Genomic DNA, 23,719 nt, shown 5'->3' on the forward strand with positions numbered 1-23,719 from the left:
CCAGGAGGGGATGCACGTCTTACGTCCGCCAACATGCAGCGGCCATCATTGATTGGGTCGGCGACGCCGCTCGCGGAAGGAAGTTCGTTTCCTTGCAGCATTTCCGGTGTGACGACGGTGGCCTGAGCTGTTTAGAGAGACTTCCTCCACCCTTCCCCGACCCTCTCAGATTTTTTTTAACCTGGATGTGACGCATTAAAGGACCCGACGGAAATAGAACTGAAGGCGTTCTGAAATGGCGAACCGTACGGTAAAGGATGCGCATAGCATCCACGGCACCAATCCTCAGTATCTGGTGGAGAAGATCATTCGGACGCGAATCTATGAGTCTAAGTACTGGAAAGAGGAGTGCTTTGGACTGACGGGTGAGCGGCAGCGCGCGGACCCTCCTCCCCCGCCCTGTGGCCCAGTTCTCCTGACTGGGCCCCAGTGGGACTGGTCCCCAGTGGGACTGGTCGCCGGGCGTGAGACCGGAGGGGAATCTGTCAGTCGTTCAGAAAAATTTGAGAACCTAGTGCTAGTTTGTGCCTAGTTTTGTGTTGGGCTTTGGCGACACGGGAATTTGCTTATTTCGAAGGATGTCTGTGTTGGGGTTTTGGGTCTTTCCATGTTTAATAATAATCTGCTGAGTTCCCAAACTGTTAAGGTCAGGGACTCTGAAGTTCTGAAAGGAACTTTAACATACCTGAAACCCAATTCAGGGTCTTACTATCCCTAAATCTGGATCATTTGCAGTATTTCCACGTTCGGGTGGAATATCAGTTCTTCAGAGAAGGCCTCCAGGTAGTCTTTCAGTCTTTGAATTCCAGCTCCTCATTTTAGTAGCTGTGTTACCCCAGTGAACCATGTCTTCCTCTGCTGTAAAACGAGTATAATGCCTACCCAAAGGGTTTCTCTGAGCATTAAATGCAATAATGTATTAAAAGTATTTGGTATCGTTACAGGTATATATTTTAAGAAGCACTCATTGGTTGTAATGGTGGTGCTAGTTGTTAGCACTGTTAACTACTCCTGTGCCGTTACTGTTGTTGCCACCACCACTACCCGTGTGCCCATGGACACATCATATTGTTTCTCCCTGAATCAACTGTTAAATTTTGGAGTCATAAATTTTGGGACCTTTTCTCATTACATAGTTCTCTCCTTGGGTGATCTCCATACTATAGTTACATCTTATATGTTGATGCCTTCAAATTTATCTCTCCAACCCAGATCTCTCTCTGAGATCTAAATCTCTAATTCCAAGACATGCCAACTCAGTATGTCCAAAAGTGAATTCATGACCTTTTCCCTCCAATGCTAGATTATGTTCGCTTGTTGTATAATTGTATTGCATTCTGCATCTTATTTCGACTATTCATCACACTTTCAATTATTTTTTCAATTCTTTTGCCTTGCCAGACTGTAAACTCTGTAAGCGCAGTAATTTTGTCCTTCTTTATCCCTCTACCTACATCTCCGGTATTTAGCACCTAGCTATAGGTTCGACTCTCACTGTAGCCCTGAAACTTTGTATCTTTATTATTCACATTTGAACTGACAGCCTAAAAAGAAGTAAGGTAAAATGACTTGTCCTACTGGGGCGCCTGAGTGGCTCAGTCGCTAAGCGTCTGCCTTCGGCTCGGGTCATGATCCCAGGGTCCTGGGACTGAGCCCCGCATCGGGCTCCCTGCTCAGCAGAAAGCCTGCTTCTCCCTCTCCCACTCCCCCTGCTGGTGTTCCCTCTCTCGCTGTGTCTCTCTCTGTCCAATAAATAAATTAAATCTTAAAAAAAAAAAAAATGACTTGCCCTAGAGTTCACACAGCTAGTGTTTGCTTTTGAAAACAATTGCAGAAGGTTATTATCCCCCATTCTATAGATGACATTTGCTCAAGATTATGTAGCTATTCAGTCGTTTGCTGTTATTCTTTTAACTCAGAATCTGGCTGTTTTTCTCCAAACATAATGGTGACAGGCACAGACTCTGAAGTCAGACTGCTTACGTGTAAATCCAGGCCCTGCTCCTCTCTGGCTGTGGACCCCGAGGAAGTCACTTAACCTTTCTTAGCCTTTGTTTTCCTTAGCTGAAAACAGCCTCAGTGCAGGAATTTTATAGCTAATTGTGCAGATTAAATGAGATAATATGACATGCTTAGCAGAGTACCTGGCAGGTAGTCATCTTTCAGTGTATATTGGCTGCTATTATAATTACTATTAATACATACTTGTTCTTCTAACATTAAACTGTTGATTAGTATTCAGGAGCACCAAACCTTGAACTAACTTATCTCCACTTCAAACTGGGAAAAGCTTGCCCCTAATATGCCTCTTTGTTTTTTGTTTTTTGTTTTTAGCTGAACTTGTAGTCGATAAAGCCATGGAGTTAAGGTTTGTGGGTGGTGTCTATGGTGGCAACATAAAGCCAACTCCCTTTCTGTGTTTGACCTTGAAGATGCTTCAGATTCAACCTGAGAAGGATATCATTGTAGAGTTTATCAAAAATGAAGATTTCAAGTGAGTGAAATTTTGACTAGCTAATATAAAAGCTTCAGTTTCAGTGGTCCAGAATTTGGCTTTGGTTAAGAGGAGTGAAAACAATGTATCTTGTTATTTTGTCTGTTCTGGTTGTATTGATCTCCTATACATTCTCAGTCCTGGTAACTACCCCTCTCTCCCAAAAAGCATTTCACAAATTCATTGAACATATATTAAGCAGAAGTGAGTGCCTAGCATGTTGGAAGCAGTGGATGCTCAAAGATGAAGAAAACTACATAATGTGGTAGATAAGTGGGAAAACTTTGATGTAGGTGTAGGTTCATGTCCAGACTCAGGTCCAGTCATGTCCAAACTTATTGTGAACGTGGAGGAGTTACTACATTTTTTGAGCTTTACTTTCTTTACTGTAAAAAGGAGACAATGATACCAATTCAAGATTGATATGAGGATTAAAGAAGATAGTGCTGTATATCTCACAACACAGTGCCTTTTGCGTGGTAAATACCCCCAAAATATCAGCTGCTCATATTATTGTATTATTCATTCTCAAGGAGTTCACAGAGACGTATAGGAGACAGACATAGTAGCTTATTATGTGCCACCCTCTAAGGGCTTTACATATAATAATTTATTTAACCCTCATAACACCCCTGCAAAATTATTATCCCTGTTACACAAGGGAGGAAACTTAGGTACAGATTAAGTAATTTCCTCGAGGTCAAACAGCTAGTAAGTGGCACAGCCGGCTTCAGTGTTCAAATTCTTTTCTACTCCATTCTGTTTGTCATATAAAGAAACTACTGAGTTTCAAATGCCAAGTGGGGAATTTGAGTGGGTAGTTGGACACAGGAGAAAAGAAAAAGGAATCTTACAAAACATTAACAGCTAGAAAATAGCTTTTATAAGGCACTTACTATGTGCTGTATGCTATGCTTAGCACTTCACACACATTCTCACCAAATAAACCAAGCCAGCAAATTAGGCACTACCAGCTCCATTTTACAGGGATTGAGAAAGCAAGTGACTTGTCTAATGTAACAAACAGTAAGTAATGGAATCAAAATTGTAACCCAGAGGACTTTTGACTTTTTTCCAGAACCAGCACTCTGTGCTGTCTAGCAACAATTTATATATTCACATCTATGTATATTATTTCTTGTATTGTTAGTAAACATATATGTTATTGTTAAATTCAGTATCTCATTTGATTCTTACACTAATCCTATGAAGTAAATAGGTTCTATCTTCATGTTATACATGATAGAATAGACTCTGAAAGTTGAGCAACATGTCCCAAGTTCCTGCAGCCAGTAAGTGGTAGAATGGGAACATGAACCCAGGTCTCCATATTTTATTCATCTTTCTACTGCCCCATGTTGCCTCTAAAATTGCATTTCTCTCATCTGTCAAAGAAGAGAAAGAACTTTTACATCTACTACTGTCATGAGAAAAGCCAGGTATGAAACCCAAGAACAAGAACTTTTTAGGATGGCCTATTGTTTCACTGTCCTCTTTCTGTCAGGTATGTCCGCATGTTGGGAGCACTTTACATGAGGCTGACAGGCACTGCCATTGATTGCTACAAGTACTTAGAGCCTCTCTACAACGACTATCGAAAAATCAAGAGCCAGAATCGAAATGGGGGTGAGTATGGCACCAAGTGTTTGGACCTTCCTCCCTGAACCGGTTTTTATTTCACCAATATCTCTGCCTTCACAATGGAACATACCTTATGAATACTCTTCATCCTTGTTCTTACTGTCTTCATTTCGGTTTCTCCACCTCCTGCATGGAGTTCTCCAGTAGACTCTGAACTTCCTGTTGGCCTTACCCAGTCTACCCGTGTCTGTCTACCTTTCCAGCTGCATCTTATGTCAATCCCAGCCTTGCATCATGTGCTCCCTCCACATGTGCTCCACCCCATATGATCTCCCTCCAGAATGACCTCTGAAAAAGCCTTCCCTAAGCTTTATAAAGTTAGTTTTCCATACGTTACATCACCATGGTTATTTTTAACGGCCTCTTCTCTAGCACTGTACTTCACACTGTACTATAGGTTAAATTGTACTCATACTTATGTAGGAATCCCACTGAAAAATAGTAAGTATATCCAAAGGGGGTGGCTCCATACATTTTACAAAGATATTTTTTGTGGTAGAGGGGGATTGCAGTCAAAACCTTTTTCTTCCTACTTAGTGTCGTAACAGAAGACTAGTAACATTTGCCTTTTACCTCTACATGTAACATTAAGCAGTAGAAGGTCAAGAATTTGGTATTTTACTGTAAACTTTATAAACTTATTAACTTGTTTATTGAATAAATACATAATTAAGTGCCAATGTCATGCCAGCTACTGTGCTATGTACTGGAAATAACATGGTGAACAAGGTGGACATGGTCATGGCCATCATGGAACTCCTTATTTATGTTTATATTATGTTAAACTAAGATGGGGTTTTTCAACCTATTGACAGTTTGATCCAGATGATTCTTTGTTGTGGGGAGCCGTCCAGCCCATTGTAGGATATTTAGCCATATCCCTGGCCTCTACCTAATAGATGCCAGTAGCAGCCCCACTAGTTGTGGGTGGCAAAGTTAACCCCTGTTGGAGAACCACTGAACTAAGGTAATGTTTACTATGAAAATTCTGAAAACCTATTGCTTCATTTACCGTATAAGATACATGCTCTATATTTAGGGGCGCCTGGGTGGCACAGCGGTTAAGCGTCTGCCTTCAGCTCAGGGCGTGATCCCGGCGTTACGGGATCGAGCCCCACGTCAGGCTCCTCCACTATGAGCCTGCTTCTTCCTCTCCCACTCCCCCTGCTTGTGTTCCCTCTCTCGCTGGCTGTCTCTATCTCTGTCAAATAAATAAATAAAATCTTTAAAAAAAAATAAAAAATAAACTTAATAAAAAAAAAAAAGATACATGCTCTATATTTAGAAACATAGTGGATTCACATGAGAAACTGGACTTGAGTAATATGATCTGTTCAAGAACATCACCCCTGGGCACCTGGGTGGCTGAGTCGGTTAAGCATCTGCCTTTGGCTCAGGTTATGATCCCAGGGTCCTGGGATCGAGCCCTGCATCGGGCTCTCTGCTCAGCAGGGAGTTTGCTTCTCCCTCTCTCTTTACCCCCACCCCCGCTTGTGCTCTCTCTTACACACTCTCTCTCTCTCAAATAAAATCTGAAAAAAAAAAAACAGAAAAACAAAAAAACACCCCTATACAGTTCAGAACTGTTTGCGCTTGCTTTTGGGTTGTGTCTCCTGCTAACTGGGACAACCTCATGCATCACTTTATCCCCAGCTCCAAGAAGAGGCTTGGCATATAGATGGCCTCAGTAAAGGTGAGCTGAATGAATGAAGGTAAGTGATGATGACAAGGCTATGAATGGCTGTAGTTTGAGCCCTGATCTGTCAGTAATCCCTTCTCTGTAACTGCCACACCAAATGGCTTTACTAGTAAATGTGCAGGGAAGGGAGGCTGTAGAGGATTCATTCACACTTTCTATACCGAGTACTTTTTACATACAGATATTTTTCATGTAGAGTCTATACTTCTTTCTTATGGGCTATATAAATTTATTTCCAAGTTGCCTGAGCTGATGATTGTTCTTTCAGAGTTTGAACTGATGCATGTAGATGAGTTTATTGATGAACTGCTGCACAGTGAGAGAGTCTGTGATATCATTCTACCCCGGCTACAGGTAAGATATAAAAGGTCTCTTATCAGAGTTACCCTTCTCTCCCCAAGACAGGGAGACAGGCAGGTACACATACACAACAAAACACTGAAGCCCATGGATCTCAGGGGTCCTCTTATCTTAATAAGTAGTCTTCACATGTATGAAAAAGCAGATTGGGAGAGGAAGACAGATAAAGTATTTGAAGGGTAGGGCTTTAAAAGTGAGTAACACAGGAAGACTATCTTCTTTAAAATGTTATATGAAGGAAATTGTAGGATGTAAAACAGATAAAAGGTCAGGAGTAGTAGACTGAGATATTAACCCCTTAAATGTCACCTTTATAACTCTGCTCCTTTTCCTAGTGATAAATGATGATCCATGAAGCACCTTTCAGGAATGGGTTTTGCAGAGTATTATTTTAAAACTACTGTTGTAAGATACAAAGGGAAAACAGAACAGTAGGTTGCCTAAAGAGAAAGGGAATGATCTATAATGGAGAGATGACGGAGGAGAGAATTAGGAGATTAAATTTCTGTTGTTATAGCTGACTAGCTATGGAACCTGGTTTTATCTTCCTATCTATAAAATGGGGAAATTAGGCTACTTTAGTGGTCTTTAAACTACTCTCTGTGACTGTTTCAAGGCTGCTGAGAGGAGTAAGAGGAGACAGCCCCACGTATTCCAACCAGAGTAGTTCCTTTTTTCTCTAAATTACATATTGGGCTTGAGGATGAGATTTCATTTGAACAGAGGCTTTTTTGCTTTTAAATGGCTTTATTAAGGTATAATTGACATACATTAAACTACATATATTTAAAGTGTACAGTTTGTTAAGTTTTGCCTTATGTATACCCTTTGAAACCGTCCTTACAATCAAGAATAGTGAACATATCCATCACCCCAAAAGTTTCCTTTTTTCCTTTTGTGTAATCCCTTCCTTCCCTCCTCTCTCACCCCTAAGCAGCCATTGATATGCTGTCTGTCACAACAGATGTGTTTTGGAATTAATACATGTTGTTTTTTTCTTCCTTCACTCAGCATAGTAGTATATATTTCATGATAATTATTTCAAAGTAGGAAATAGAATAAATTGCAGATATCTGAATCTTAAAAAAAAAAAAGATACATGATAAATGGGTCAGATGAAGCATCAAATCAGCTGGGTAAAAAGTAGTTGGTAGATGAATGCTCACATTTAAATGCAATGAATCAACTCTTCCTCCACAGTGACCCAGTTAGAAGAATCTATAAAATAAAAATCCTGAAAATGAGTGTGGTATATCTTTCCTGTTCTGTATTGGCTACTGCAGACTGTGTAGTGAAGAGAATAAGATTTCAAAACTGAAGATCTGCTTTCAGGGCCCACCTTTCACACTTCATTGTGGTTATGGGTGCTCTCCTTTTTAGAAATACTGTAAGAAATGGATTATTTTGAAGTGCAATCAGTATGTAGCTAAGGGTTCGAAAGCCCATTCAGTTTTAAGCAAGCCTATTGATGTAAATAAAATAAGACGGTCTGCATAGAGCGTAGAAGACCATAAAACATGCCTCACTGAGACAGAAATTGAAATCTTACTGATGTATGTTTTATCAACAAGAAGTGTGGTCTGGTATGGGCCTCTGTGTGTTGTGGATGAAGTGACCCTTAAGACAACCTTTTATTCTGATTCTGTTCTTATTAAGGACCTCATCAGTTTAGCCTCTGATGTGCCCTGACATTAGCAAGGAGCTGCTCTGAAATGAATTCTAATTTCATCAAACACAAATATTATGAATTAATATATTGATTTTAGTCACTTCTGAGTCTGGTGAGCATTAGGAATTTGGGATGCTCTTGTCTGATGCAGTCCTAGATCCCAAACTGGTGATTCTGTAATTGGAGAGCCTTCTTCCGAGGAGCTCTTTAATGAGGGACGGACTTCACAGAGTAGCAGCTTTGTCTCATTTTCCCCTTTATAGAATTTTGTTAAGAGTGAGTAAGAGGGGCGCCTGGGTGGCACAGCGGTTAAGCGTCTGCCTTCGGCTCAGGGCGTGATCCCGGTGTTATGGGATCGAGCCCCACATCAGGCTCCTCCGCTGTGAGCCTGCTTCTTCCTCTCCCACTCCCCCTGCTTGTGTTCCCTCTCTCGCTGGCTGTCTCTGTCTCTGTCGAATAAATAAATAAAAATCTTTAAAAAAAAAAAAAAAGAGTGAGTAAGATCTAAGCTATATGTTACTATTTATTCCAGGGCTATCCAACGTTCTTTATGTTCTGGACACAAGAAAATTTAAGGGATCTTATGGCCCAGCCAGTCCCATTTGGCATTTTTTAACTCATCTTTGCCTTTCAGGTCCTTAATCATGCATTAAGCCAGCTAAGCCACATTTCAAAAGAAAATGGAACCAGGAGATGGACTGTTTATATCCTGTACTTGGTTCAAAATGCATGACTGTACTAGACAGTTCCCTAAATCCCAGGTCAAGTGGAGCTGGTGCTACTCCTGACCAGGACCCGAGGCACTCTTCAGCCCCCAAACTGGGCTGGGCCTCAGTAGGTCTCTTGGAGTAGATTCTGCGCTGACCCTCTCTTGGAACTACCAGCCACCAGAGTTACAGCTGTGAATGTATTGGCCCTTGTATATGAAGCTCCATCTTTTATTCAGGGCTACACCTATACTATACTATTACTATACTATATTATACTATACTATACTATACTATGCCTATACTATTTTAGTGATCTTAAGAGTAAAAGATCACAGAGAATAGAGCCAACAGAAAATGAAGTTGTTCCCTTCAACTTTGTATTTATCTACTTACAGGAGGGTGTAAGAGTATAGATTCCAAGAATGTTAAATTCCTTAGGAAAATCTTGAACTGTCTAGGATGTCCTTGAAATGAAATTGCCTCAGCTGTTGCTCACTAGTTTTCCTGTTAGTCCTAGAGGCCCAGTGTTGGGGTTTCAGGACGTAGAGAACAAGGCCTCCTGACTCTCATTATGCTTTCTATAGAAACGTTATGTGCTAGAGGAAGCTGAGCAGCTAGAGCCTCGGGTTAGCGCTCTAGAAGAGGACATGGATGACGTGGAGTCCAGTGAAGAGGAGGAAGAGGAGGATGAGAAGGTCAGGCACCTGGGAGCTTAACGGTTGAAGGAGGGATAATTATGGGGATGGGATGGGGGGAATTGTCCTTCCCTGTTTTGTTTTCAAACTTTAATTTTTAACTTTCTTTAACCAAAGAACCAATTTCTTTAAATATTGTATAACCAGAGAATACAGTATTTATCATTTAGAGTATGGGCATTGGAGTTAAATAGACTTTGATTTGTATCTCAGCTCTCCATAATCTTGTGCAAATTAATGTCAGTCTTTTCCTTTGTAAAGCAAGGAGAGTGATACCTTTCTCTCAGGATTATCATGAGTATTAAATGAGATACATATAAAACCCTTCGCATAGTATTGGGACATTATAATTGACTCACAGTTCGTAGCTATTAAAATAAATACTTGGAACAAAAATAATACTGTTCATAGTTGAACCTATCCTAAGTAGGCAGCCTAGTTTAGGGGGAAAAAACCGTACTGCGTGGTTATGTTCTTTACTAGTTAAAATGCTGAAAAGCTGAAAGCAACTTAGCTATTATCAGGAAGCAGTCAGGTAAACTATCATCAACTCAACAGACTATTAGCTATTAAAACTGTTACGAAAAGTATATGATAATGTGGAAATGCTTATGGTTAGAAAAGAAGGATCTGAAACTATCTTATGTATCCAAAAAGGCTAGGGGGAAATGCAAGAAATGGTTTATGGATATTGAGTGTATATGGAAGTGTATCTCTGAGCCAGTAGGCTTCCTTTAAGGTGAGTGCAAAAGGAAGCATCATCTTAGTTCATGAATTTAAAGCCAAGCAAGGCTGAGGTGCTCTTCTGTGGTGAGTAAACCAAAAGTAGGCATTCTGTTTTTCCTTTTTTAATGGAAAATTTCAATCATTTACCAAAGAGAGAATGTGCCTCCATTTACACATCGTCTAGCCTCCATATCAACTCGGCCATTTTATTTCTTTTAAATCTCTATACCAAATTGTCCCCACACCAGTTTTCTTGACACAGATCACAGCCGTCATATATTTCATCCATATTTCAGAAAAGGCCTAACCATGATACCACTGTCACACCCACATCAACAGTAATTTCTTAATATCAGATATTCAGTATTGACACTAAAATTACACTGTATGTCAACTAACTAGAATTTAAATAAAACTTGAAACAAGGAAACAGTGTTCAGTATTCACATTTCCCCCCTTGTCCTGTATTTTTTAGTAGTTTGAATTAGCATTCAAACAGGGTCCATAAATCAAGTCATATTATTCTATACAGATTTTTACAATCTGTATTTTTCTGACGGTGTCCCTGTGAGGTCACTTAACATGTTTGTTTGTCCCCTGTATCTTATATAAACTAATTCTTAGATCTCGAGGCTCAGGTGGATTTGAGATTTTTGTAGGCTTTGGAGTAGAGTAATACAGTACTTCATAGGTACTGGTGTGTACTCCCCCCCCCCCCCGCCCCCAGGGTGAGCCAAGTCTGGCTTTTTGTCATATTAGGAGCCACTGTGCCTAGATGATCTCTGCCTAGACCCATTAGGGGTTGTAAAATGGTGATATTCTAATTCTTTGTTTTTTCATTATTTATTACTTATAACGCTGCTGTAAAGAGTAATCTCCTAAATCAAACAAATCTAATTCTTTCTTTTTTCATCATTTATTACTTATAACGCTGCTGTAAAGAGTAATCTCCTAAATTTCATAGGTACTGTTGATATAGAAAAGATAAATATTGGATTATTTATTTCTCTTTATCGGTTTTTAAAATAGTGATTCCATAGTATCTTCCCAATGTGATGAGCTTTTGTCCTTGGTAACATTGTAAATGCATGGATTTAAGCAAATTAGATGTGTGTTTTAAACTATCATAGTCCTTGTTGATACTGAAATTGTTCCCTCTTGGGCCAGTGGGGGGGGCCCCAACTTGATTTATGAGACTGATACAATCATGGTAGTCTCAGACTCCTTGCTTTCTGATAGGGTAATATGTTCAGGTCATGTTCTATAAGCTTCTGCCCCCAACCTGAAATTAGCCATTTTTCCAGGGAGCCCTTGGTTTCATTTACAGGGAAAATGGTATTTAGATACCACAGTCTGGGCACTATAAATGCTCACTGCTATGGTTTGGTCAGTTGGCAGACCTACAGGAAAATTTTAAGATTAAAGTACACCTTATACTTAATATTAGTGATCTTACGTCTGTATCTCTTTTCTTTCACATTGGAAATCTAGCTTCTTAAGATAGCTCTCACTCTGCTTACATAGTCCCAACACTGTAGTACCAACACTAGAACAATAGTGGGATTGCTGGAATCAGTTCAGCTTTATTTGGTAGTTCTTTTTGTCCTTAGGGTTATCTGTGTATTTATTGTGTTTAAAGTCACTTGAAGGTAGAATTTGGGACAGGATAAGGAGGGGAGTGTATATACTGTCCCTAAATGGTTCTCTGTAAGTCTGTGCTCATCGCTGACCTACTACCCATTTCTTTTTCAGTTGGAGAGAGTCCCATCACCTGATCACCGCCGGAGAAGCTACCGAGACTTGGACAAGCCCCGTCGTTCTCCCACATTGCGCTATAGAAGGAGTAGGAGCCGGTCTCCCAGAAGGTACGGCCCTAGTCTTTGGCCTCTTCATAGCATAGAAGTTTGGACTTCAGGGCAGGGAAGGAAAAAATTCAGATTGTGGAGAATGTTTGCCCAGTGTAGTAATTGCTATAAAAAAAACAACCCGCAAAACCTCCGTGGCAGCCAGTAACCGTTTATTTAGTTCCACAAGTCTGCAGTCAGTGATTTAAGCTGGGGCTTGGATAGGCAGTTTGAAGTTCATGCACCTGTTTTGTGGTCAGCTGTCTATTTGCTAGTATAGGATGGCTTTTAATGAGGATGACTGGGCAACTCATCTCTGTGTGCCTCATTCTAGGCTGGGTCAGGCATGTTCTCACAGCAGTGGCAAAAGTAAAGAGCAGACAAGCTCAATCATGCAAATTTCCTTCCAGTATCTGTTGGTATCACATCTGCAAATACCCTATTGGCCAAAGCAGGTCACATGACCAATCCCAGCCTTAGAGTGGGAGCTCACTAATAAAAAGTTATAGGACAAAGGTCATGGATAACAGAAATGGGTTAAGAATTGGGGGCAATCTTTGGAATCTATAACTGCAATGTACCTACTAAGGTTCTTCCTCTTTTCTTCTGTATAGGCGGAGTCGGTCTCCTAAGAGGAGGAGGTAGGCCTTCGGTTGATTTGTAATGAAAGATAGGGAGGCTTTGGGGAGGGAGGGGTGCTGTTGTGGTGAGTATAATGTCAGATAAAGGGATCTGACCGATCATTTCCACAGCCCCTCCCCTCGCCGAGAAAGGCATCGGAGCAAAAGCCCAAGACGTCACCGCAGCAGATCTCGAGACAGACGGCACAGATCCCGCTCCAAGTCCCCAGGTATAGCATTTGGGCCTTTTGCTGTTGGTGGTCTTAAAGAAATGTAGTAAGTGCTTAGCCTCCTCCAGTACAGGAGTGCCTGGCTGTATTACTGCTTAAAAGGAAATGAGAATATGAAAATTAAAAGTTCACATCTTCACTTTCTCTTGCAAGCTTTGCTGAAAGGAGGATGAGCTTCAGTTTTTTCATCTGAAATTATAGGAATAAGACCTAACATAGTGGTAAATACTCAATGTGATATTTGTGAAATTAGCTATAACCCTCGAATGCATATGAAATGGCTTCAATTCTTACACTCCCCCATAAATACACAGTTCAGAGAGTTGCTGCCAAGAGGTGTGTCTAGCATAAGCCAAAAAAATATTACACCAATTAAAGGGATTGGGGAAGTGAAAATGATGGTGGAGGAGTAGGTGGGTAGAACAACACTCATCCAGTGGCCTTTTCTTCCCCAGGTCATCACCGTAGTCACAGACACAGGAGCCACTCAAAATCTCCTGAAAGGTACGGATTGACTTTTAAGAATTTTTTCTTTATTCAGAAATTAAAGTCCCAATCACACAACTAAGTTAGACCTGAAATTTTGTTTTAATGGGGATATTTAGGAATTTTCCTTTATTACAGGACAAAATCCACCCATTGCCCTGAGAATTACTAGAATTATGTATCTGTTTTGTGTAATTTTGGTTTTTTCCTTACCGGATTGCAGCTTTGGATAATGGGCATGAACTCTGGTCTCAGGAGACCTGCGGTTAAGTCCCAACTTTCAACACTTAACAGTTGAGGGACATTGGACAAGTCACTTTGATTTGATAAACCTTAGTTAGGAATTACTGCTATATGCTCTACACCATCAGGTACACTCTTATCCTCTCAGAGATCATTTCCTCAGTGGTAAATTGGATAGTAATACCTCACTCACTGTTGCTCTGAGACATAACACCAAGCACATTTAATGAATGAATATTGGGTATCCTCTCTATCCTCATCAGTATCTGTATACCCCGTCTTCCTCAGAGTTCTTGCCTAGCTCCTTGAACAGCTGTTAAATTTATTATGGTTCGTATGTGTTACCATTTCAGATCTAAGAAAAGCCACAAGAAGAGCCGGAGAGGGAATGAGTAATGGACTCAGTTTGGTTTTAGTCCAAATGGCCACCTGTGGATCCGAAGGCATCTATGTGGAAGGATTAAGACCTACTCCCCAGGCAGCTATGAGAATATTTTAGCTCTTTTTAACAAAGTTTCTCCACTTTCTTTTTTTCTTAAATGAAAGAGGTGCTGAGTTTTGTATCTCTCTGAGTCAGTCATACTCCACATTTGAGGGGATAGTGCTTCCCAAGGGCGCTTTGGATCCCTTTGTGCAACCAACATCGACTGTACTCAAATTTATAAGGGTAGAAAGGATTTGAGTGGGGGAGAGGATGAATGACAAGGATAGGATGTGGCTGCCTGTTGACCCTTTTGTTATTAAGTTTTATACACCCATTTTCCATTTTTCTGTAGTTTAGTTTTGTTTTGCTCCACGATGGGAACTGTTCTGAGAATCCTGAGATTTGTGCTGCTATTACACTCAAAAATCAAGTCAGTAAAACCTATTACCTCCGATGCTTTTTCCCCTCCCCCTGCAGGACCATATCGTAATAACAGCATGAAAACTGACGAGTTAGCGGCAGCTTTGTAAAGAAAAGGCAGCACTCAAATTTAAGACTTCTCTGGATCATTTAAGCCAGTTACATTGAACAGTTCAACAATGAAACTTAATACCTTTTATACAACATTCTTATACAATATTTCTTCTTCCTCAGGAGCCTTGAATTCTAGGTTATGGTGCTTAGCCTTTATCTTTTAAGCACTGACGTTATGCAAGTGTAGTCATTAGCAGTAGGGCAACAAGACTGAAAAGAAGAGGAAAGGATCTAATACCACCTGGGGTTTTGACCTAAATTGCTAGACAACAGTGCCATTCATTCACAAAGCTACAAAATACAACAGGAAGAAGCCAGGCTTTAGAGGGGCATGTGGTCAAAGCTGTGTTGGTAGTAAAAAGTGATACATTCACAATTTATCCTAAAGTGTAATTAGAGGCTGCTGTGGTATAACAAGATAAAGCCCAGGTTGTTAGAAATAGGACCTGGAGTTGAGCATAGTGATCTAACCCTGAATTTACAACATTTAGAGAATTATGGAAGATGTAGAATTAAATGGGATTGCCCAGGAAGTGTTTATGTAAGAAAAGCCAACAGCAGAATCATTGGCAACACTCAACACTGGTGAGAGGAAGCAGTGCAATCAACCAACTGAAAACGGAAATGAACCATTTATAAAGGCAGGAGAATTAGGAGATAGTAAGGCAAAGAAGCTAAGGGTCTGAGGATTCAGAAGCAAAATAAGAAATGCGAAGTGTCCATGGGCACTGATAATCAAGAGGGTGTTGGGATCTTTGCTAGAACAGTTCAGTCTACCAGTACTTACCTTTCTTTCTTGAAAAAGGGAAAAGTGAAAAAGAGTGGGGGAGGGAGAGCGATTTGACTTCCTACAGCTCTGGACCCAGCAAGAATTATGAAGACCAACTGCCTCACAGGATCCAGTTTCTTGGGAAGCTATATCTGGTCATACAATAAACATTCTTTTGCTTGCTATTGAACTGAAGGACTTTTGCAGCATATTAAAGCATTTGGGGATATTTGAGATTTCACATTCTTCAATGATTCCTCTCCTGATAATACTTGAGCTAATAAAAGTTGACCATAGGAGCTGTTGTTACGCATTATACAACTATATATAGGACTGCCTTTAAGAATTAAATATAAGCACCTCTATTTACATCTGTTATTGAGTCCTAGCCATTATTTCTTCACCAAAGTGATCTAGAGGGAAAGAAATGCCTTCTGGCTTAATGTCCTATGGCCAAGTTATCATGCAGTATATTGTTAAAATAAAATATTGAATTTTTTAAAAAATTCAAAAACCTGCCCCAAAAAACCCCCAATGACTTTTAATAAGAGAAATAAGTCTCCCCAAACTATAAACTTAATGCACACTTATTTAGGTATATGGTGAAACCTGAACCAAATTATAGTAATACAGCCAACCTATATCAAGAAGTGGATTGTTCCTATTCTTTCATTACTTCAAAGAGCTAAGAGTTCTTGAGTGGGGTATGTTGAACATCTCGTCTCTAGAGATTGATTTGGTAAATTACAGAATTGCAGAGGAGATGGGGCTTAAGGACAAACTGCTGAGGGCCATTTCTGTCACCTATGTGCTAGCCTACTGGATGAGGCCCTGGAACTGTAGCTTTCTAACTCTAACTAGCCAATATTAAGGAGCATTTTACCTCTATACACATATATTCTGTAACTAAAACAATTTTAGTATGTTTTTAATATTGGGTGTAAACCACTAAATTTATTTCACTTCCCACAATTAATTTGCTTCCCACAATTAATTTGGTGTAAGTCTTCCAATATAACAACAATTCAACTTAAAGCTCGTTCCCCTAGCCCCTTTCTGTTATAGATTGACCTATGACCTAAGGTTAAGTAAGCATTAATCAGAAAAGAATGATCACATGTGCTGGGCACTACCTACAGAAAGTTAAAGTAACAAGTTCTCAGACTCAAAAGACCATAGTAAAGTGATGTTAAAAAAAAAATGCAAAGTATACAAGTTCAAAGATGATATTAAAAGGTAAGAGATGGAAAATAAGCTTGGTGGAGCTTAAATGAAGATGTGAAAAATTTAAGAAATAAAAGAGTATAAAATAAAGCATAGAGAAAATAGGCTGGAGGAAATAAAAATGGAAAATAAAAGTTACAAAGGTAATAGAACACATGAAATCCTAGATGAAGCTATTCAGTAAATTCAATGTCCAGATACAAGAAAATTTTCTTGAAATAAAATCTATCAAGAAATATCCTGATGAATTTAAGATATAAAGGTTTATACAGACATCTAAGCAGAGAAATCAAGTCCTATATAATGACGGGGAAAAAAAAAGCTGGCCTCATCTTCCAGCAAACTGCATAAGGCAGTGACGCAAAAGGCTCTAGAGGTCTGTGGAAAATAAAGAGTGACAGAATTTTATACCTAGTCAAAGATGTCTTTAAAATGTAAAGAGAATAGGCATTCCAATCACTTGGGAAGAAAACTGCGGGATAATGAAATTCAGCCAACAAGAATCAAATTAAGGACTTTGAAAAAAGAAGCAGTAAAAGGAGTGGTACCAAATATTCTAAAAACTAAAAAAAAATAATGGGAAGTAATTTTAGGACTCAACTTATATGTGAACATTGTCTATGTACGAAGTAATATAACCAAGAATTAGAGGAACTGTTAAGTGTGCTGATTTAATTTTTCATAACAGGAGTCATACATGGTTTCTAATTAAACATACATGAGAACTAGGAAAAAATAACTCTAGCCTCTTTAATGTTTTCTATAATTGTCCTTATTTTAAGAGGAATCTTTTAGAACTACCATAGAAAAAACTTTAAGGTTGAGCATTTCTTCATTTCACATTTTTTCTTGTTAAATCCAAGTAAAATTAATTTGCTATATTTAGTAAACATAGCATATGAGCCCACTTTAGTAAAATTCTTTGTATGTATGTATGTCTATGTTTAAGAAACAAAGACTGGCTGGCTCAGGTGGAAGAGCATGTAGCTCTTGATCTCAGTCATGAGTTCAAATCCCATGTTGGGTGTAAAGATTACTTAAATAAAAGAGGGGTGGAATGAGTGAAGTTCATCAGCTCTTAACTATTTATTTCTGGTTGATGGACTTTTAGGTGATTTTTATACTTTGTTCTTTTATGTAATGTTCCTTTTTAAAAAAATAAACACATTTAAATTAGCCTTTATAAGGAAACGAACTGTTTGGACTTAAAGCTATTTTATAAGCTTATCAACATTTTATATATTGTTTGTTGGGACTGCAAAGTGGTAACCACTTTCCTGGAGGGCAATCTGGCAATATACAGCAGGAACCTTAGAACTTTTATCCTTTTTACCTAATAATCCCATATATGAATATAAATATAAATATATAAATTCACCATACTAGAATAATATACACAAAAATAGCTTTATCCCATCATTTTACATATTTTTTATATAGGAAGAAAAAAAGCAGAAATGTCCATCTGTAGGGGACTAAACAAATGGTACATTAATATTCATACTTTTGAATAATCTTTAATGACAAAGTATTAATCTCTCCATGTCATTAAACATTATACAAAACATTTCAAAACAATATGATCTTAAGTTTGGTTTGTGTGTGTACTCTAATTTGGGCACTTTTCAATTGCTCTACAATGAATTTGAATTCACAATCAAAACTTTTAAGTTTACAAACTTCTATGAGAAGTTTGCAAACTTCTAAAACTGAGCTACTACTATATAAATTACAAACTAAGAATATTCTATTTTTTCACTTGGTACAGTTTCGCCATTTATGGAACACTAGTAATTGCTGAAGGAGGGACAAGTGAGATCCTGAAAATTACTATATAGAACACTGTCATATAATTAAAACCTAAGTTACTGGGCTTTACTGCCCCAAAAGTACCTTTCACGAGGTGGTATGCTGCCTTCCTTTAGAAAGTAAGGCTGAGCTGGGGGCAGTCACTTGTTGATTTTTTTTTTTCCAATAAAAATTTCAAATACAAATGAACATCCTGTACAACTCATCAACTGTTCTCCAACACATGAAAAAAGATTAAATACATGAACACTAACTTTAAAAAAATCCTGAATGCTCCCAGTCATACAGACATTCCTTATTGCACTTCACTTTATTGGACCTTCACAGATAATGAGTTTTGTTTTTTGGTTTCTTTTAACAAATCGAAGGTTTATGGCAACACTTGTCTAATGGCATTTGACAACTTTGTGTCTCGATCATATTCTGGTAATTCTCACAGTATTTCAAACTTTTTATATTTGTCATGGTGATCCATGCCGTGGTTTGGGGTGCCACAAACCATGCCCATATAAGACAGCAAACTTAATAAATGTGTGTATTCTGACTGCTCTACTGACCAGCCATTCCCCTGTCTCCCTCTCCTTGGACTTCCCTATTCCCTGAGATACAATACTGAAATTAGGCTAATTTATAACCCTACAAAAATAAAAAAATAACCCTACAATGGCCCTAAATGTTCAAGTGAAAGGAAAAGTCAATTGATGTGGCAAACTTCATTGTCTTATTTTAAGAAATTGCCACAGCCTCCCCAACCTTCAGCAACCACCACCCTGATCAGTCAGCACTCATCAACATCAAGTTAAAAACCCTCCACCAGCAAAAAGATTACAACTCACTGAAGCTCAGCTGATGGTTAGCATTTTTTAGCAATAAAATGTTTTAATTAAATTATATTTTCAACATAATGCTACTGCACATTTAATCAACTACAGTATAGTGTAAACTTTTATATGCACTGGGAAAAATCAAAAAAGGCATTTGACTCACTTTACTGGGATACTCGCTTTAGTGCAGTGATCTGGGACCTAACCTGCAAGATATCTGAGGTATGCCTATATTTTGACACAAAAGCATATACTGGGCCAGCTATCTCATGAACAAAACAAATGAGTGAACTCCATCATTTAGTAGGATTCTGAGAAATACTGAAGTTTTAATATGAAAAACTAACAGTAAACACACCTGATCTTAACATTTAATAAATACCTTTTCGGGGCTGCAAATATGGCAGGAAAGCCCTCAAACCTCCCGCAATAGATTTCAAGCATCTTCCAAGTTGGAAAATATGGCAAAAGCCCAGGTAGTCTCCTATTTAAGTAATGCATATCTGAGAAAGCAGAACAAAGATAATACACTGTCCTTAAAATATATTTGTATTTACTTATTCTGTAGATTTCCAAATCTATACGATCATTTAGTCCAAAATCCCTGGCAAATATGTAACTGGGGGTTTTAGACAAAATGACCTCAATCTCAATGTAACAAAATACCACCAACAATATAAGTTCTAATTTCAACTACAATCAGTGATTATTGGTAAAAACCATCCTGGCAAGTATGCACTCCAGGCAGTAACAGAACTCAAAACGGACAGCCTGGCACATACTAGTGCCTCAGTAAATAAGAAGTATCTTCCCTGCACTCTAACTGCCAGTATCAGTGTCAGAAACTCTCCTTCAAAAGACCTGTTTCAATTTTCTTTCCAATATATAAGTGTGCTACCTTGGATTTCACTTTACTGTTTTCTCAATGATAGAATGGAGATAGCATGTGTTTCTGTCAACTTCATATGGATGTTGTGAAGATCCAGTAAAATAAAGGACAAAAAAAAATCCTTGGATCTCTAAAACTAAGTCTGTAATTTAGAATACTCTATTCATGGAGAGTAAAACAAATGTCCTAATTGTTACATATTTCCATGATCTAACAACCATATGAATTAACCAAATTTGACTCTTGTCAAAAAGATTTATTAACTTAAAATAGAATTACTTCAAATACAGACAAAAGCAACTTTCTGTTCAAGTTTGAATATTTTCAATATACAAGAATGTAGAAGAAAAAAATTCTGAATCTTCACGTTGTAGTTTTATTATTTTTTTTTTTTTACCTTTTAAAAAGTTTTTGGCACTACAAGGTTCTGTAAAGAATAGAAGTGACAAATTTAAAACACATGAAAGTTTTTCCTAATTCTTAAGAACAATATATATAAAGTCTGAAGCAACCGAAGTATGAATACAGCTAATAGAAAATAAAGAATGTAATTTTTAAATTCTCTCTTTATACAATTCATCAAGATTAAACAAAACATAAAATTCCCTTAAAAATAGGGTAATAAAATAGATGAAATTTGTATCACTCAATTTGGTGATACTAGTAAAAACTATAGTTCATATTTATATACAAATAATACAGTTTTTAAAAACAGTCTTAGAATTTAAATAAGCTATCTAAACGTGTTAAAATTTTAAATCAGGACCTGATTTTTTTTCTTTCCATTAAATGTCACTTTTTCTGCTGAATGTAACTGACATTGAGGTACGGATACCCTTGAGACAGCAGGATTGGCTGGTTGCTGTGCATCGGTAGACCAGCTGAAAGAAAATGGACTCGCATTACTCCGACACGTTTCCTCTTGGTGGGTGGGGACAACGCTCTCTACACCGACGGGTGGCACATCTGTCTGTTGGACACAACACAGACAGGAAACTGAAAGGCTTGTGCCTACTTATCTGACAACCCTTAGAATTTAACTTCTAGCTAGTTCTCTTTTTTTCTATTAATACAGTAAAGAGGAGATAAAGCATGTCAAAAACATTTAGCAGGGGAAGGAGGGGGACAGAAGGGGAAATGTGGGTATGTGAAAGAAAAGAGAAATGAAGGGGAGAAAACAAGGGGAACAAATTCACCAGGGAAGAACTTCAGACTCCCCCACACAACCCCACCAAGCCCTAAAAGGGTCTGTATGACCAAAAGTAACTTTACTAAACCCTAGTTCTTTACTCAGAATAAACCCACCATACTCAATGTTCTGCCACTCTACAGTACAGGGATGCCCCAGCAGTACATGGGATAGTTTAGGAAGGCTTAAATGGAATCAAGCCTGAAACCCATACCAGAGGCTTCCCCTTAAAGTTATCATTTCATTCAGTCAACATTTCCTGAGTGCCTTTCTTGAATTTCTTGAACTTCTAGTTTAAGTGTAATAACTTTGACTCTAGTTTTTTTAATTCCTAGGTTAACTAAGAGCTGAGGGCCAGACTCAGACATTCCCTATTAGAACTGAAATACCTTTGAGGCAAGCAGGCTAGATAAAATGCTACAAGTATTCCTTAGTTTGTATAGTCATTACTTAGATTAAAGCCATTATTGGTACATCAGCACCAACAAAATATAATGAATTCTAATGTCATTCAAGTCTTAGTTCAACAAAACAAATCTGACTATGTTAGTATTCAATTCAAAAACTTCTATTAGATCCCCACTATTTACTAAACCGAGTCCAAAAACTTCTTCATAATATGGCCTCAGCCTACCTTCTCTAACCTTATTGCCTACACATCTTTCCCATTTACTTTATATTCTAGTCCTATTATTTCCTTTTCTTTTTATGCCAGGCAAATATCAATGGCTTTGCATATATTATTCCCTTAGCTAAGAACTCTCTTCACATTGTAATCTCTAAAAAATCTCTGGAAAAAAAAAAATCCTGTATCTCTTTCACAGTCTAGTTCAAATGTCAAAATCTCATATGAATTGATCCTTGGTGTCCCTATCTCCTGTTATCTCTGCTAGGATAACATTAATTGATTCCTTCTAAGCTCCTATCCTTGTTTATTTTACATGTCTGGCTCTCCTAATAAAATGTGCATTAGGTGTACAGGTTTTACTTAATTCTTGCTTGAACAAGCACCTAGCACAGTGTGACCCACAGTATGCTCTCTCAATAAATGTTTATCGAATGCATAAAATTTCACTCCTTGTTCCTGGCCTTCACATAGCTTCCTTTGTCCCAGAATGAAACCCACCCAGTCTGTTTATCAATTTGCAAGCAACGGTACCTTGAGTATAGAACGGTTTGTTGGGCTGAAATCTGGCATTTCCCTGATGCATGAAGTTCTGATGCAAACCATAAGGCCACGAAGCTGGGACAAGAGGGAAATGGGGACGTGGTGCATGTTCCCAAGGAATTGGAGGATTTAGTCCTGGAAAGCCTGGCTCTGCATTTCAACAAGACAGGAAAGACATACTTTAAAACATCAGTTTGTTCATTTAAATATTCCTTCATTCCACAAAAATTTATTGAGTACCTACCACTGAACAAGAACAATGCTAAATGCAGAGGATACCAAATTTTTTTAAGAATCAAACACTGTAAATATGCCCAAATTATTCATAAAAGAGACATACAAGAAGACAACATACAATAATTCGCGGTCACTGCTGTAACAGATGGGTGGAAGGTGTTCTAAAGAAGGGGCTAACACATTTGGTTCAAGGATAAAGAAGGTTCCTACGATGATTAACTAAATTGAATTTTAAAGCACAAGGAACAAGTTAGGGAAAATGGGGCAAAGAGGGCACATTTTAGACAGAAGGAATAGCATGTACAACAGCCATGAAACAGGAAAGCACGGCAAGTTTGGGAAGCTGCAAAACAATCAGCAATACAGAGAAAGGAGTAAAAAGGTAGGTAGTGATAAGAAAAAAGGCTGGACAGCTATGGCAGGATTTACATTTCAAAGAACTACTGTACATCATTAAGAAACTTACATTTTATCCTAAAGACAATGGCAACTATCCTAAAAATATATATATCATGGCCTGGAAGGTGATTCTCTTAGAGGCTAAAGCACTTGGTGTAATGGTTGAGAACTTGGGCTTTGGAGCCAACCAGGTTGACGTTCAAATACCAGTTCCAAAAATTACTAAGGTTCACTTATGCACCTCAGGCTACTGTGAGAATTAAACTAGAAAACAAAAAGTAATGTGGATTACACAAGTTCTGGTATGTAAGTAGGAACTAAAAAAAAAAAAATTTTTAAGAGTGCTCTTCTTTCTATGGCAAACCACCCCCACAATCTACTTTCCTTTAAGATGTATCCCTAAGTACATCTTTCAAAGTACATCTTTTCAAATAATCCTAAATCCTCTGGACCATTTCTGGTGGCTTTTCTCATTCGGGATCATAATGGGGCAGGAAATAACCTGAAAGACACTGCCCTCACTCACTAAACTTCCTAGCAGGAGTGCAAATTAGGAGGTACCGGATAGGGAGGAGTACACAGGAAGAAAACTAACTAAAACCCATACTAGCCACATTCTTAACAACCTCAGTCTTCTCAAGAGGTAACCAGAAAAACAAAGCAGCTGGTTCACTGAAAGTTCATAAAATCAAGTTACAACTAAGAGCTGAAGCTATACTACAGGGTATTATTTTTTTCTTTAAATGAGATTGGGTATACATACTGAGGTCCAGATCAACTGAGAAATGATGTTTTGACATAAAGGGTATTTCTTAGAATATATTCCAATCTCCCTT

The 23,719-nt window shown here is 38.4% G+C and overlaps 2 protein-coding genes across 16 annotated transcripts in view; one reads left to right on the forward strand and one right to left on the reverse strand.

Moving 5' to 3' along the window:
• Positions 1–137: 137 nt before the first annotated feature.
• PRPF38A (pre-mRNA processing factor 38A) lies at positions 138–15,334 on the forward strand. The gene is made up of 10 exons (XM_045799540.2): positions 138–365; positions 2,335–2,494; positions 3,999–4,120; positions 6,103–6,188; positions 9,158–9,268; positions 11,747–11,859; positions 12,453–12,479; positions 12,591–12,688; positions 13,144–13,192; positions 13,771–15,334. Exons 1-10 carry the CDS (start codon positions 236–238, stop codon positions 13,811–13,813), a joined length of 939 nt encoding a protein of 312 aa, XP_045655496.1. The 5' UTR covers positions 138–235; the 3' UTR covers positions 13,814–15,334.
• Positions 8,353–23,719, reverse strand: part of TUT4 (terminal uridylyl transferase 4) — a 130,331-nt gene continuing 114,964 nt past the window's right edge. For 12 of the 15 annotated variants that reach the window (XM_045799537.2, XM_045799536.2, XM_045799535.2 and 9 more), the window contains 2 exons: positions 22,239–22,397; positions 8,353–20,771 (listed from right to left, as the gene is read on the reverse strand). In XM_045799537.2, coding sequence (XP_045655493.2) covers positions 20,683–20,771; positions 22,239–22,397 — 248 coding nt within the window. In that variant the 3' untranslated portion in view covers positions 8,353–20,682. Of the gene's footprint in view, positions 20,861–22,238; positions 22,398–23,719 lie in introns of all 15 variants that reach the window. The other 3 variants (XM_045799533.2, XM_045799532.2, XM_045799531.2) reach the window with 1 other exon arrangement.

Source organism: Ursus americanus, chromosome 12, assembly GCF_024610735.1.
Source record: "Ursus americanus isolate L20-20 chromosome 12, mUrsAme1.1.p, whole genome shotgun sequence".
Lineage (NCBI taxonomy): Eukaryota > Metazoa > Chordata > Mammalia > Carnivora > Ursidae > Ursus > Ursus americanus.

Excerpts from the sequence above, each read along its gene's own strand:
- PRPF38A (XM_045799540.2), top strand. The coding sequence starts at position 236 with ATGGCGAACCGTACGGTAAAGGATGCGCATAGCATCCACGGCACCAAT. Across the intron at positions 11,860-12,452 it reads AGGAGCCGGTCTCCCAGAAG|GCGGAGTCGGTCTCCTAAGA; the intron begins GTACGGCCCTAG and ends TCTTCTGTATAG. Across the intron at positions 13,193-13,770 it reads CACTCAAAATCTCCTGAAAG|ATCTAAGAAAAGCCACAAGA; the intron begins GTACGGATTGAC and ends TTACCATTTCAG.